The sequence below is a fragment of the Cydia strobilella genome, chromosome 4 (assembly GCF_947568885.1).
Source record: "Cydia strobilella chromosome 4, ilCydStro3.1, whole genome shotgun sequence".
Lineage (NCBI taxonomy): Eukaryota > Metazoa > Arthropoda > Insecta > Lepidoptera > Tortricidae > Cydia > Cydia strobilella.
Genome location: NC_086044.1, coordinates 16,598,017 through 16,611,945, shown reverse-complemented (window position 1 = coordinate 16,611,945; position 13,929 = coordinate 16,598,017). Strand labels below are relative to the sequence as shown.

Genomic DNA, 13,929 nt, shown 5'->3' with positions numbered 1-13,929 from the left:
TAGTCATTAGCCATAGAATTCGTCACAATTGTGGTAGTGACATAGGCTATACAAATTTTGAAAATGGCGCCCGCTAATGAAAAACGGGAGGGGGGGGGGGGGGGGATTGTTTTTTTTCTTACTATAGCAATATTGGTATGTGTTTTGGAATAATCCATTCATTCATTTTCAATTTAGAGCAGTGCAAAGTCAACCGTGGATTGTAAAATGTTTGAACGTTTTGTAATAATTTGTTAGACCAAGTAGTGAAAATGTTACAGTATGTTATATAATATGTGATCTACTGACAAAGCTCTCTCATTTGGTACCCCACATGGTATGTATAAAACAATAGTGAAAAACTTTGTACTGCCCACTTTATGACGTCACAGCAACTATCCCAACGACTTTCGCGCTTGTCATCTCATATATTTGTGTTCAGGACATCATACTGAATGTACTGATACCAAATATACCCATGTCCGAGACGACATGAGCGAAAATTAACCTAAAAAAACTTGATTTGGGTTTTTAGGGTTGCGTACCCAAAGGGCAAAAACGGGACCCTATTACTAAGACTCCGCTGTCCGTTTGTCTGTCACCGATGATATGATGATATATATATGATAGCGAGACAGTTGAAATTTTCACAGATGATGTATTCTGTGGCCGCTACAACAACAAATACTAAAAAGTACGGAACCCTCGGTGTGCGAGTCCGACTCGCACTTGTCCGGTTTTTTTTAAGTAGTCACACACACTGCGTTATATTTTCTATGTATTTTAGTTTATAATTTATATGAAACTAATTTGGACAGTCGCCATCAGATATATCGGAGCGGCCAAAGATCTCAGAAATCAAATATCTGAACGTGCACTTTAACGACTTGATAATAGAGGCCTTGTTTCGATATTTGTGAACACTTAGGCCCCTCCGATATATCTGATGGACTGGACACGCTGTCCGACCTGTGATGAAATGTGACTAGAGGAGAAAAAAACGTGATTTAGAATTATTATATTTTACTACAGATAAATGGACATTAAGATATTCAGAAATTATATTTTAACATAAATAAGTATGTATTAGTTAATGACAATAGCCACACGAGGGATGGCACCGCTTCCCGTCGACGCCGCAGCGGCAGCCGGCGCTAGTGTCGCCGCGGCCGGCCGGCCCCCAGCGCCGGCCGCGCGTCACCCAGCAGATCTCCGTCTTGCACGCCGAACATTTGATCCAATCGCAACCCCATTTCTTCGTTATAATAGCACTGCACTCCGGACACTCGAGAGCTTCCCCGCGCGATATCAGGGTGTCGAGGAATGCCCTGGTTCCCTCGTCAGTGTCTGCAGGGGCTCGGTTGGCGGCTTCGGCGGCTCGTTGCTTTGCGCGATACTGTTCACAAGTGTCACCCTCGTGAATGGCCTGGAAATAAGGAAAAAATAATGTGAGCACAGTTGTTAATAACTGTTTCAGTTTCGCAACATTTTCGAGTGAAATAATGAATACCTATTGTAACTAACTACAACTACATGTTTTTAAATGGATATACTAAACCGAACTTGGCGTGAGATGTTTGGACAGGGCTCACAGGGCCTACCGCGAACCACGTTCGACGTGTTGCCTCTCTGTCGCACTTGTAAATTTCGAACGTGGTTCGCGGTAGGCCCCCAGGTACCGGGGGACTATTAAATATATACGTCTGCTCATAATGAGGTCTCTCATCATCGGTAAATATGTAATACTTTTGTGAACTCTACATACTGCGTTGAGAATAAATAATTGTCTGAGTCTGAGGAACCCCGTTTCATTATACAGCGAGTCGGTAGGAAATCTAAAAGGTTTTCTGAGCATGACTGATGACAGCACGCTGCGCACGCTCAAGTTCGAGGAGTGCCGTCTTACCTGCGCTGCCCCAAACTGCAATACAATATTGTTTAACAGATTGGCACAGGGCATGGTAGACAACGTGAAGGACACTTAGAGGTGAACAGTCCCGTAGCCGCAGCCCTTTCACTAAGTAAATAAGTTTTCTTACTTTTTTGGATAGACCAGTCAATTGTTGTTTAAAAGATAGGTGTTCATCTACGATAAGGCCCAGATACTTGACGGTGCTGCATCTACTTATAGACCCACATGAGCAGCTTAAGTTATTTGTATCGCAGGAGTGTAGTGTATCTTTTTAGGTGGTATATATGTGAGCGGAGCAGAGGAGGCTGATCTCTTTGAGAATGGGATGTGGTAGCTTTTGTTCGTGTTTAATGTGAGATTGTGATCCAGCCATTTTGATAGTCCTATCTCAGCTGACATGTATGTTTCCTCCTATGTATTACCATTACCACTAAAAAAAGAGCTACGGTGTCATCAGTATAGCAGATAATTTCAGTTTGGGATAATTTTTTGAAGCTCATTTATGTATGTAATGAAAAGCGAGGGATCGAGGATACTGGCATGTGGGATGCCGAAGTAGATGTGGGATCTGCTGTTTGTTGCATTCCCAATTTTAACCAATTGTTGTCTATTTGTTAGGTAGCTGAAAAACAGTCACGTGCAGAGCCTCGTATTCCCAGAGCTTTTAATTTCTTGAGAAGAATGGGAATTGAGACGGTGTCTAAAGCCTTCGCCAGGTCAAGGAATACCCCTATACAACATTTACATGAATTGATTGTCGATCTCGATCGATATTGAATTTAAATATTTCCTGTCAAAATTTATTAACAGTATTTTATTATGGTTTGTTAAAACAGTTACTTATACCTGACATGAAACGCAGTTTGTCCGCTTGCAAACAGGGCAGGGGAACCTCGTAACGCCCGGTTCACACAGCGCCCATCCCTGGCAGTCGGCGGTTCGACAGTGGAATGCGTTTCGAGTGCCGCTCTCCGCGGCAGCCAGCCCTCTCGCCAACCACCGTTCATATTCCTCCGGAGATACGAGTGCGCGAATTTCCCGTTCCTGCAGAAACCCAGGGCAGCCCATGGCGGGGCATGAAACTGCTGGTTCCTCGGAGTGCTTCACGACGTCTGAAAGACACTCCATGCAGAACGTGTGAACGCATTCTCTTAGAACCGCCCCTTCACCAGGTTGGTAATTCTCCATACAAACTCCACACTCGAACACTTCAGCATTGGGAACTAGAGCGCGCCGCTCCAGAAGGACTAATTCGGCGTATACATCAGTTGCCTTGTTTTCTCCATTTGGTTGGTCTATGTTCTGGTTCTCATCCTCTGTTTTATTATTTGAAGAAGATCCCGGGCGCAAAGCAGTTGGCTTATTTGTATCTGCAACAGAAAAGTAAAATCCTTGAAAATCAACCAAGGAAGTTATGAAAACATGTCAAAGTACCTAATCTAATTGTATTTGCTAACCTGCCTCCACCAAGCAGAGATAAAACGGCGCATCGAATTTCGGGCCAGCCAGCGTGTTGAGGGGCGTGTTGTCGTCCGTGCATAGAGTCCTTCCCACGATCCACCGTTGTAAGTGGGCCGCCAGACCAAATGACGCGTTCGCTTGACGCCGCAAATCGCCCATTACGGATACCTGGGGCATATTCATCCTTATAGGCCCCCTAGCCGCTTCTCTGTCTTCAATCCATACTTCTATCCTGATCAATGAAATAAGAGTATCTACTTATATTTAATTATTATGTACCTTATCATTACAGGATTGCAAAAGCAGGTATAAAATAACTTACGAAACGTTATCATTTCCGGCTGCATAGTTTTTATTGGACGTTGAGGCTTCGTTTATTTTTTGGCGTTCGTTATTGACTGGTTTATTTTTATTTTCTAATTCTCCCGATTTGGGCTGTATATTAGGGGCCGGTTTCTTTTCAATCGGAGTTTTACTTGGTGACGCTGCAACATTATCAGGCGACGTGGTATTTGATATCTTAGGACCATTTGTTTGAGTCGTGTCTTCCATCTGTGCCTTGTTAGAGACGGTGTCATTGGTTTTCTTTACTGGGTCACTTAGTGATGTAGATGATGCACCAACAATTTGTGATGAGAATGACAATACAGAACAGGATAGTCTTAATTGCGCTAGCTTTGCAGCGGCATCCGCAGCCGCCCTTTCGTCTCCTTTAGCGATGGATTGTTCAAGCTGGTTGATCAAATCTCTTCTTCTTGAATGGAGATCAAATGGAACGATCTTCAAAGCCGGATTATGTTGACGACTATCTGATATTCGTGGAGTATCTGATTTCCTTATTTCACCGGTTACTTTGCATGGCGCATTTTGAAAGAGTGATTTCTGCTGCTGGGTACCGATATTGTCTATGTTCATTTGTTTATCATCTACAGATGGGCCAGTAGCTGAAGAAAGTGTACTTGAGTGGGTTCCAGATGAAGATATTCCAAACGAAGCTGAACTTGTGGGAAGTTTGGGTGATACATTATTTCTTTCTGCATCAGCTTTTGCATTATTTAACTTATTGTTAACCTCTTGGTCTTTTATGATTGTTGTGTTTCGTTTAGACTTCGCATCAATATCAAAAACTACATTCGGAGATGTTTGCGTTGTACTGGTTGCTTTTAGTGGTCTTTGTGTTGTTTGCTCTTGAGATGTTAAGTTATTCTTATGCACAGCTTTTGGCGCTGAAGTTGACGTTGTCGCAGTGTTTATATCCTTTAGACCAGCATTTAATATTGTATCTTCTAGTAACTTAGGAGCAACTAAGGGTTTTGCTTCGTGTGCTGTTGTTGTTGTTTGGTTACTAGATCTTTGAATCTGGGTTCTAGATTGTAAGTCATTTGGTTTTGTTTGTAATTGTTTTTCAATTATTGGACTTGAATTTAGTAATGAGGATATGTTTAATGGTACGTTTGGAGGAGCACTGCCAGATGTGTAAGAATCACTGTTAATCTTACATTTACTTTCAGGGATAATCGAGTTTTTTGTGATTGAATTTGAACTAGTAATCGTATTTTTACTGTCGAAAGCTGTAGGCGAATTAATACTTAAGTTGCCTTGTTGGGATTCCGGGATTTTAAAATGTTCTATTTTTACTATATCCCTGGAAGGTACATGTTGTAACACTATTGGTTGTGTCACTACAGCTGTTTCCATGGCTGATGTCGGTGTTCTGTTGGTAACAACCTTTACATCGTTACTTTTACTTCCTGCTTCGATATTTACTGATTTACTGTCGGCATTCTGTATTACTTTTCCTTCTTCGGATAGTTTGGTCCCTATTCTAAGAGTGGGAGCCTCTACAACAGAGGACTTGCGAATTTCTTTTTCTTGAGTATCATGATTATTATGATTATTTTTTTTATTGTCATTTACCTCGTGCTTGGGTCTCTTAGGTAAGGAGTCCTTAATCTCTTTAAGCATTTCTTTTAACTTTTGTTTTTCTTCAACTACGTTTAGGCCACTCGTCGAGGCAACATTTGTCAATTCTGTTTGTGTATAGTGATTAGAAGCTCTATTCGCTAAACGACGATCACTGTAATTTTTACTTAATTGCATTTTCTGTTCGGTTATGCAATATCCACAAGTTACAACAGAATCATTATACTTTCGAAGACACCTTGTGCAGAACCACATATCCCCTCTGGACGGTGTCACCAGTTCTCTGGACGTCCCCGCGGCCTTTTCATCACTTCGATCTATAGCTTTTAATTTACACGACTCTATTATTTCAGCAGCCTGCTTGTCCAGCTCACTTATACTGGGCAGTATCCTGTCAGGAACGGTGTCGACGGCCGAATTCCTCTTTCTGCCCTCAAAAATCTGTTTCAAGAAACTCTTTTCCGTTCGTGGTTTAGTATCTTTAATTTCTTTCTTAATATATTTTTCTGGTTTGCAATCCATGCTTTCGGTTCTCCGCAAAGCGGGATCGACTAGATCTGTTTGAACTAGCAGCGGTTCCTCGGGTATCGGAGCGTTCCTGCCTCGCTCGCTGAGTGGACGCCGAGGAGGCTGCGGCGCGGCGCGCTTGCGGGAGCGGCCGGGTGGCGGGCCGAGCGTGGCGGAGCGGCCCGGTGGCGGGCCGAGCGTGGCGGAGCGGCCAGGCGGCGCCGGCGCGCGGCGCTTGCCGGGCACGTGCGCCGCGCGCCGCTGCAGGCCCTCGCTTGTGGCTCGGCGAGAGCGCTCCCTCTCCTCCCAGTCGTTCTCCGTAGTTTTGCGTGCCGGAGGTAGGCTAAAAGCGTCGTAACCGTTCTCTCCCCTAAAGAGTCCGTATTTGCGATGGAGAGTGAGATCGCGGTCGTGCTGCAGTCTGGAGTTCCTGTCGCGTAGGCGCTTCTTGTAGGAGTCGGTCGGGGGGCCGGGCGGGGGCAGGAACACGGGGGCGGCGGGGTGGCGGTAGCGGTCGGGCGCGAGGAAGGCGAAGCTGGCGACGGTGCGGTCGGAGCCGACGCTGGAGAGGCTATCGCTGGAGGCGCTCGAGTCGTCGCGGCGGAGCCACGAGATGAGCGACCACAGCCCGCCCGACAGCGGCCGCGCGCGCCCAGCCACCGCCTCCGATTCCGCGCCGCTCATCACACCGCTGAAAAACAATACACATCTTTTCAAATGGTGCTCGAGAATAAATAAACGAATAAAACAAATCGATCAATTATAATAAAATTATATATGAACAATCGTTTAAATAAAACAATTCAAACCGATTATTTGTTCTTATAGGTACCTATTTATTGTTGACATACCTAATGAAATAAAAAAATTGGTAATATCCCGATATTCCGAGTAATTTTCAAAATTCTTGATCACATGATAAATTCCAGGGCAATGCCTTTAAATTATTTAATTAATTAAAATAAGTAGGTATAATAGGTATTATAATATACTTCATCGTTAATTCCAAAATATTAGATACCTACACTACACTACCTACGTATAGGTTACAGTTAATTTTGAAACAATGTTAAGTAAGTAATGCAGAAGAATTATAAAAACCGGCCAAGTGCGAAACAGATTCGCGTTCCAAGGGTTCCGTACATAACACAATTTTAACAATGTATTTCTTATGTGAAACGTGAGTGAAATGTCTTCAAATAACCCGTCAGGGTCGGATCAAACCCTAAGTAATTAAGTCCGACTCACGCTTGACTACACATTTCTAATAGGTTTTCCTGTCATCTTTAGGCAAAGAACTATTTTGTGTATTTTCTTCAAAATTTTAGACCCAGTAGTTTTGGAGATAAAGGGGGGGAATGGTAATTTTTTGCCAGTTTTCTTGAATAACTTGGAAACAGTTTATCCTAAAATGAACCAAAAATAAATTTGACATTCTCACAATGAGCTCTTTCATTTGATATGTAACACGCATGAAGCTGTACCCTATCTGTACCCTAAACTGGAGCGAGCTGTCACTTTTTTTGCCATACTAAATTGAACCTTATCACCGAGCCAGAAAGGTGTTCGTACCAGACTAGAGAAAACGGTCCACATGAGATAGCAAAAGTGGGTCGCGGTGTCCCACTCGCACATGTTGCCAATGTTAAAAAGATACCATTTTGGTAGTATTTATATCAATAACTACTAAAATTAAATACCTTCTTATATTATTTAAGTGCTATATTCAGAGTACGGTTCTGATATCTTTTACGTAATTTGTAAATAGTTATAATGTCAATATTATTAACTGATTTAACCAAGCATGTGCACAACAAAAAATACATTAATTTTAATATGGTAGACATTGTAGTAACTTTGAATATTAATTGGTATCCCCAACTTGATGAAGAAATTTTCAAAATACATGAATGGCGGCGCACAAGATTTATTGGCGAAATAAAGTATAAAATGGGTATAAGATGTTGTGTGAAAGGTTGCAGGAGTGAAAGTTTTGCTGATTGTGGTATATCTTTTCACAGATAAGCCTCAACTATTCAAGTTTACGATAAAAATACAAGACAACATTGTCAAACTCATTAGGGTGACTATGATGTCGGCACGATGTGAATCGGCCTTACAGGATTCTTATTACCTACGTACTTACTTAATGTAAAAATAAGTTTACCTAAATAAGTATATCTTTATTTCGGCATGTTTAATTATTTGGTTGACGTAATGAGAGCTACCTATATCAATGCCAAAATTTAAATCCAAAGTCCTTAAATATTACAGACACATTTATACATAATATTTAATTACTGAAATGTTGGTTCAAACTATATATAATCGATTCTATATAGGTTGGACACATATTTCCGTCAGTACATAAAGGCGGCATATTTGAAAAAGAAAAATGTTGCAATCAACTACGATGACGCTTAAAGAATAGCTCAAGTGTGCGAAAGATGTACATGACAATACAAATACAATAAATAAATTATAAAAGAGAAGCCATCACGTATATGAACATACTATGAGTGCGAAAGAGGCAGACTACAAATAAAAAAACGTGACCATTTTTGAGTTGTGGACGCCAACGGCTGACATTTATAGTTTGTCAAAGGACTGTCTTATTTCAAACATAGACAGAGAGAATCATACTATCTTTATCTTACACTAGTACCCGAAAGAAAAGGATGAGTATAGTTTTTTTTGTTCTTATTTACTGCCAATTTGACCAATTATATTTATAATATAGTATGGTATGGTGTAGTATGGTTGGTATTTGTAATATAGTTGGTGGTTGGTAGTGGAAATGAGAGCGTTGAGAAGTGTGTGTGGTGTGAGATTACAAGATAGAATTAGGAACAGTGTGATAAGGGAAAAGTGTGGACTGAGCGAAGATGTAGTGACAAAAATTGAGAAAGGTATGTTGAGATGGTTTGGACACGTGGCAAGAATGAGTGAAAGAAGGCTAACAAAGAGAGTGTATATGGGAGAGGTAGAAACGGAAGTTGGAAGGGGCAGACCTCGGCGGACTTTCTCTGATCAGATCGGGGAAATCCTGAAGAAAGGCCAGGTCAAGAGCACCCTAAACCGGCGAGCGTGTATGAGGAATGTTATGAAAGTGAAGGAAGCGAAAGAGGTATGTCAGGATCGTAGCAAGTGGAAATCCGTGGTCTCTGCCTACCCCTCCGGGAAATAGGCGTGATTATATGTATGTATGTGTGTGTATAGTTGGTCAAGCAAATCTTGTCAGTAGAAAAAGGCGCGAGATTTTAAATTTTAGGGTTAATTTTTAAGGTTCCGTCCGTACCCAAAGGGTAAAAATGAGACGTTTTTCCTCAATCATCCCCATTACTATTTGCTACCAAAACAAATGAATACATATGAGAGTATATAATATGTATATTATACTTATAAGTGATAAGCAGATTTTTTACGATGCCTGTTTTTGAGAGATAGCATCTCGAACATATACGCAATACGCAATACATTAGAAACGACATCAGCATTAGACTTGCTTAGCGTCTAAAGGTATTATACTCACACACACATATTTGCATCATAATTATCACGTAACACACATAATAAAATCTTATATTTAACTTATCACACCTAATTTATCATGACATTTCGTGATTTTTAATCCCACTTGGTCGAAAAATATTTTATTTCATGCAGGTGTACTAAAGGACAAAGATCTATTTTGGTCCCGCGGGATTTTGAAAAAAAACCTGTAATTTTCATTAAAATAACTCCCTAGGGAGTAATAGCTTTTTAATTAGCTACTTGGTTCGTATAAATTAGCTCCTCTATAAATTGTATATACAGATAATATTGTCTTCGGTTACCGCGATAGTTACTCATGAAATAAAACTATGAAAACGGATTATATCGCGTATATTGAATTTATAATACATCCCGACGTTTCGAACTCTTTACAGCCTTCGTGGTCAACGGGTGACTGAGGAAAAATTACAAAGTGCAAAAATACCCACAATTTTTTTTATCGCGTATATATATACATCTTTACTTGAAAATAATTGTAGTGTATAACTAGCCTTATGAACCGATTTTGCATGTACAACCAGCCTTAAAGTTTGTAGTCTATGATTGTTCATTATTTTAGTATGTGGGTATTTTTGCACTTTGTAATTTTTCCTCAGTCACCCGTTGACCACGAACGCTGTAAAGAGTTCGAAACGTCGGGATGTATTATAAATTCAATATACGCGATATAATCCGTTTTCATAGTTTTATTTAATGTATATACAGATGTCAAATTAGCTCCTAGCAGGGAAGAAAAAAGCCCTTTCTGAATAGGTGAATTCCTTTCTGAATACATTCCAACTTATCCTAATATCCCACATACATATGACTGTTGTTCACCCTAATTAGAAAGAGATGCAACCGCCCACTTTGACTTCTCATGTGGACACACTTTTTGGCTCGTGTACTCCATCCGGTTTATTAAATCTACATTCGTGGTAACACGATATAGTTATAAAAACTTTTTACCCCTCAAAAGAGCCTCTATGTTTAATAGTACATTTCGATGCTAGTGCGGAAAGTATGTCATTACTTCACGAGTACCGAGATATCTCTCGGGACGAGTGAAGAATGACATATAAGCACGTGTATCGAACGGCGTTTTTTAATACAGTTGCGAAAAAATAAGAAAAGCAACAAGTATTAAGGAATGGAATTCGACATTTTTTATATTATTAATTCTGTGACATCACTGACATTGACATTATGAAGAGGTGTTTATCTAGCTTTTATTCGACTAGAATAGATTTTGTTATTATTATTGAACCCACTTCAATTAAAGTTTTTTTTTTCAAATGCATGTTCTATAAGACAGAAACAATTGTAAATATTAAAACAATGTACTATTATTACCTAAATATCGTTATTTACGATTATTTGTGTATCGTATATTTATAAAAACAATATCGAATGTTGCCTTAGGAAACTTAAAACATTGTTGCAGTAAGAAAATACGCCTCTTCTTTGACAGGCGTTCCGTTCCATTCAGGAAACTTATTAAGAACGGTTTTTAAACATTAAAAAATAAGCGTGTTATAAATAAATAATAAATATTATAAATAAATATTATAGGACATTCTTACACAGATTGACTAAGTCCCACGGTAAGCCCAAGGAGGCTTGTGTTATGGGTACTCAGACAATGATATATATAATATATAAATACTTAAATACATAGAAAACACCCATGACTCAGGAGCAAATATCTCTGCTCATCACACAAATAAATGCCCTTACCGGGATTCGAACCCAGGACCATCGGCTTCACAGGCAGGGTCACTAGGCCAGACCGGTCGTAATACTTATAATGATGAAGAGGTAAGTAATAATATATGAAACATATGCATGTTTTTCGTATTCTTACATTAACAGTAGGTTTTTATGTTAATATAAACACTCATCAATAAGAAGTCATGAATTGGAACAAGTATAAATTTTAAAAAAATTGGAAAAGTAAAAAGCACTAGTTCGCGAAAACCAACTTTCCGCACGCGAAACAGCCACGAAAAGTAGCACTTTTTGAGCAACTGTATTAAAAAATTCATTTGTTTATATTACATGTCTGTCTTTGGGTTACTAAATTACATATATATGTGTACCAAATTTCAACTTAATTGGTAGTTTCGGAGAAAATAGGCTGTGACAGACGGACGGACGGACAGACAGACAGACGCACGAGTGATCCTATAAGGGTTCCGTTTTTTCCTTGTGAGGGGCGGAACCCTAAAAAAGATCCAATATAATTGATCTAAAGTTATAGTTTTACCCTAACATTCATTTTCCTATTGACTGCTATTTTATTGCACACAACTACTAATATTAACACAAAACTAATGCTATCTTCATAAATGAGTAGGTACCTATTAACATGTTGAAATAGCAACATGAGCGATTTATTTTTGTAGCAGAAAGATATAACACTTACCGACGAGCCGAAGAATGATGCACGGATGTAAATAGGCAAACTTCGAAACTAGAACATATTAGCCCCGTTTTCACACATCACGACTAACCTTAAAGGAAATGCTTGAAAATCACTATCACTCCCATCACTTTAGTAGGTACGTTTCGTTTGATATTTTGATGCAAAGTACGTAAGTTTCAAAGAGTAAAGTTTGTCACAAAGAGGTTGGAAAGCTCGTAGCTTTGAACAAAGCATGGCGCGCGCGCTCGCGCTGCACTGGCTCGCGCCGCCGCCCGCCCAGGGACATTATTCTACACGCTTACATAACGTAGCGAGTTGGGCGGTTTACGTTAACCAGTATAAGCGCGCTCTTCAATTCCGCATAACGACTACGGATGTCGCGATCGCAGTTAAACTGGTCCGTTGAGCGTGCGACTGTAAGCGTCAATAGCACGCGGTCAGCTATATTTAGCGGAACTTCGCGATGTTTTTGCTATTTTCATTTCATTCTTCTGCGCCCCGACCTCACTTAAATTTGGCTTCGTGCCGATTTTTATTCGACGTAGGGGATTGTTTAAAGCGGTCAAGCTGCTGAATAAATAATTACGAGTTAGATTGCAATTTGCAATCCATTTTACCTATTGCCCTAATTTATTAAGTATTGTATATAGTACCTATTACTTTAGTTTCTAAACAACAAGCGCTGGTGCCCTAGCAGTAAGAGCGTGCGACTTGTAATCCGAGGTCGCGGGTTCAAATCAAACCCCGGCTCGTACCAATGAGTTTTTCGGAACTTATGTACGAAATATCATTTGATATTTACCAGTCGGTTTTAGGTGAGGGAAAAGCTCGTGAGGAAACCGGACTAATCCCAATAAGGCCTAGTTTACCCTCTGGGGTGAAACTACAGATGGCAGTCGCTTTCGTAAAAACGCCTATGCGAATTCTTGGGATTAGTTGCCAAGCGGACCCCAAATGCCGGGACAACGCGAGGAAGATGATGGACTTTAGTTTCTAATATTTTTGGGTCCATTTAGTATAGTAAGACCACATTTTAATTTACATGCATACGCTGTGTGCAATATAATAGCAGTCAAGAGGAAAATGAAAATTAGGGGAAAACTACACTCAGAGAAAACTATTGTGAAAATAACAAAAAAACGTTGCTAAATAGGAGCCGACAGAGTCAAATTGCGGGCGCAGCAAGCTTAATTTTGCGAAAAAAAATTGCGTAAATGACAAAGCGAAAGCGTTAACTTTGTGAAAAAGCACATAGCGAATTTCACAAAGTCGAATTTTTCACAATTTTACTCTGTCGGCTCCTATTTCGCAATTTCAACTTTGTGAAAAATCATATAGCTAATTTCACAACGTAACATTTCTCGCAATTTGACTCTGTCTGCTCCTATTTTGCAATTTTAACTTTGTGAATATTCAGCAATGTCGACATTGTGAAGTAACGTTGACAATAATACATAGTAAAAGTTGTGATTTATAACATTGCTAATTTAGCAAATCTTTACATTGCAATATGAACATTGTTAATTTAACAAATTTAGTTTTTAACAATTTTTCTTTGATGCCTATTCCGAACATAGCTATTTTAGCAATTTTTATTTTGTGGTTTTATCAAGTGAACTTCGTTATATAAACTACTTTGAAGTCGTAGTTTTAGCAAAGTTGAAAGACGGAATAGAGAAGTCATCAATGTTGATATTGTTAGCTCAGCAGAATAATATTGCGGGGATAGCAATGTTAATGTTGCTAGCTCCGCAGTGTAATATTGTGGTTATAGCAATGCTGACGTTGCTAGCTCCGCAGTGTAATATTGCGGGGATAGCAATGCTGACGTTGCTAACTCCGCAATGGAATATTGCGGGGATAGCAATACTGACGTTGCTAACTCCGCAGTGGAATATTGCGGGGATAGCAATACTGACTTTGCTAGCTCCGCAGTGGAATATTGCGGGGATAGCAATGTTGACGTTGCTAGCTCCGCAGTGTAATATTGTGGTTATAGCAATGCTGACGTTGCTAGCTCCGCAGTGTAATATTGCGGGGATAGCAATGCTGACGTTGCTAACTCCGCAATGGAATATTGCGGGGATAGCAATACTGACGTTGCTAACTCCGCAGTGGAATATTGCGGGGATAGCAATACTGACTTTGCTAGCTCCGCAGTGGAATATTGCGGGGACAGCAATGTTGA

General features: G+C 40.0%; 1 protein-coding gene across 1 annotated transcript in view; it reads right to left on the bottom strand.

Annotated features, from left to right (window-relative positions):
* LOC134740699 (uncharacterized) overlaps window positions 1-11,897 on the bottom strand; it is a 92,130-nt gene extending 80,233 nt beyond the window's left edge. Inside the window, exons 1-5 of the mRNA XM_063673262.1 lie at window positions 11,742-11,897; window positions 3,675-6,473; window positions 3,349-3,584; window positions 2,738-3,261; window positions 1,067-1,405 (exon numbers count right to left, since the gene is read on the bottom strand). Coding sequence (XP_063529332.1) covers window positions 1,070-1,405; window positions 2,738-3,261; window positions 3,349-3,584; window positions 3,675-6,466 — 3,888 coding nt within the window. The 5' untranslated portion in view covers window positions 6,467-6,473; window positions 11,742-11,897 and the 3' untranslated portion in view covers window positions 1,067-1,069. The remainder of the gene's footprint in view (window positions 1-1,066; window positions 1,406-2,737; window positions 3,262-3,348; window positions 3,585-3,674; window positions 6,474-11,741) is intronic.
* Window positions 11,898-13,929: the final 2,032 nt, after the last annotated feature.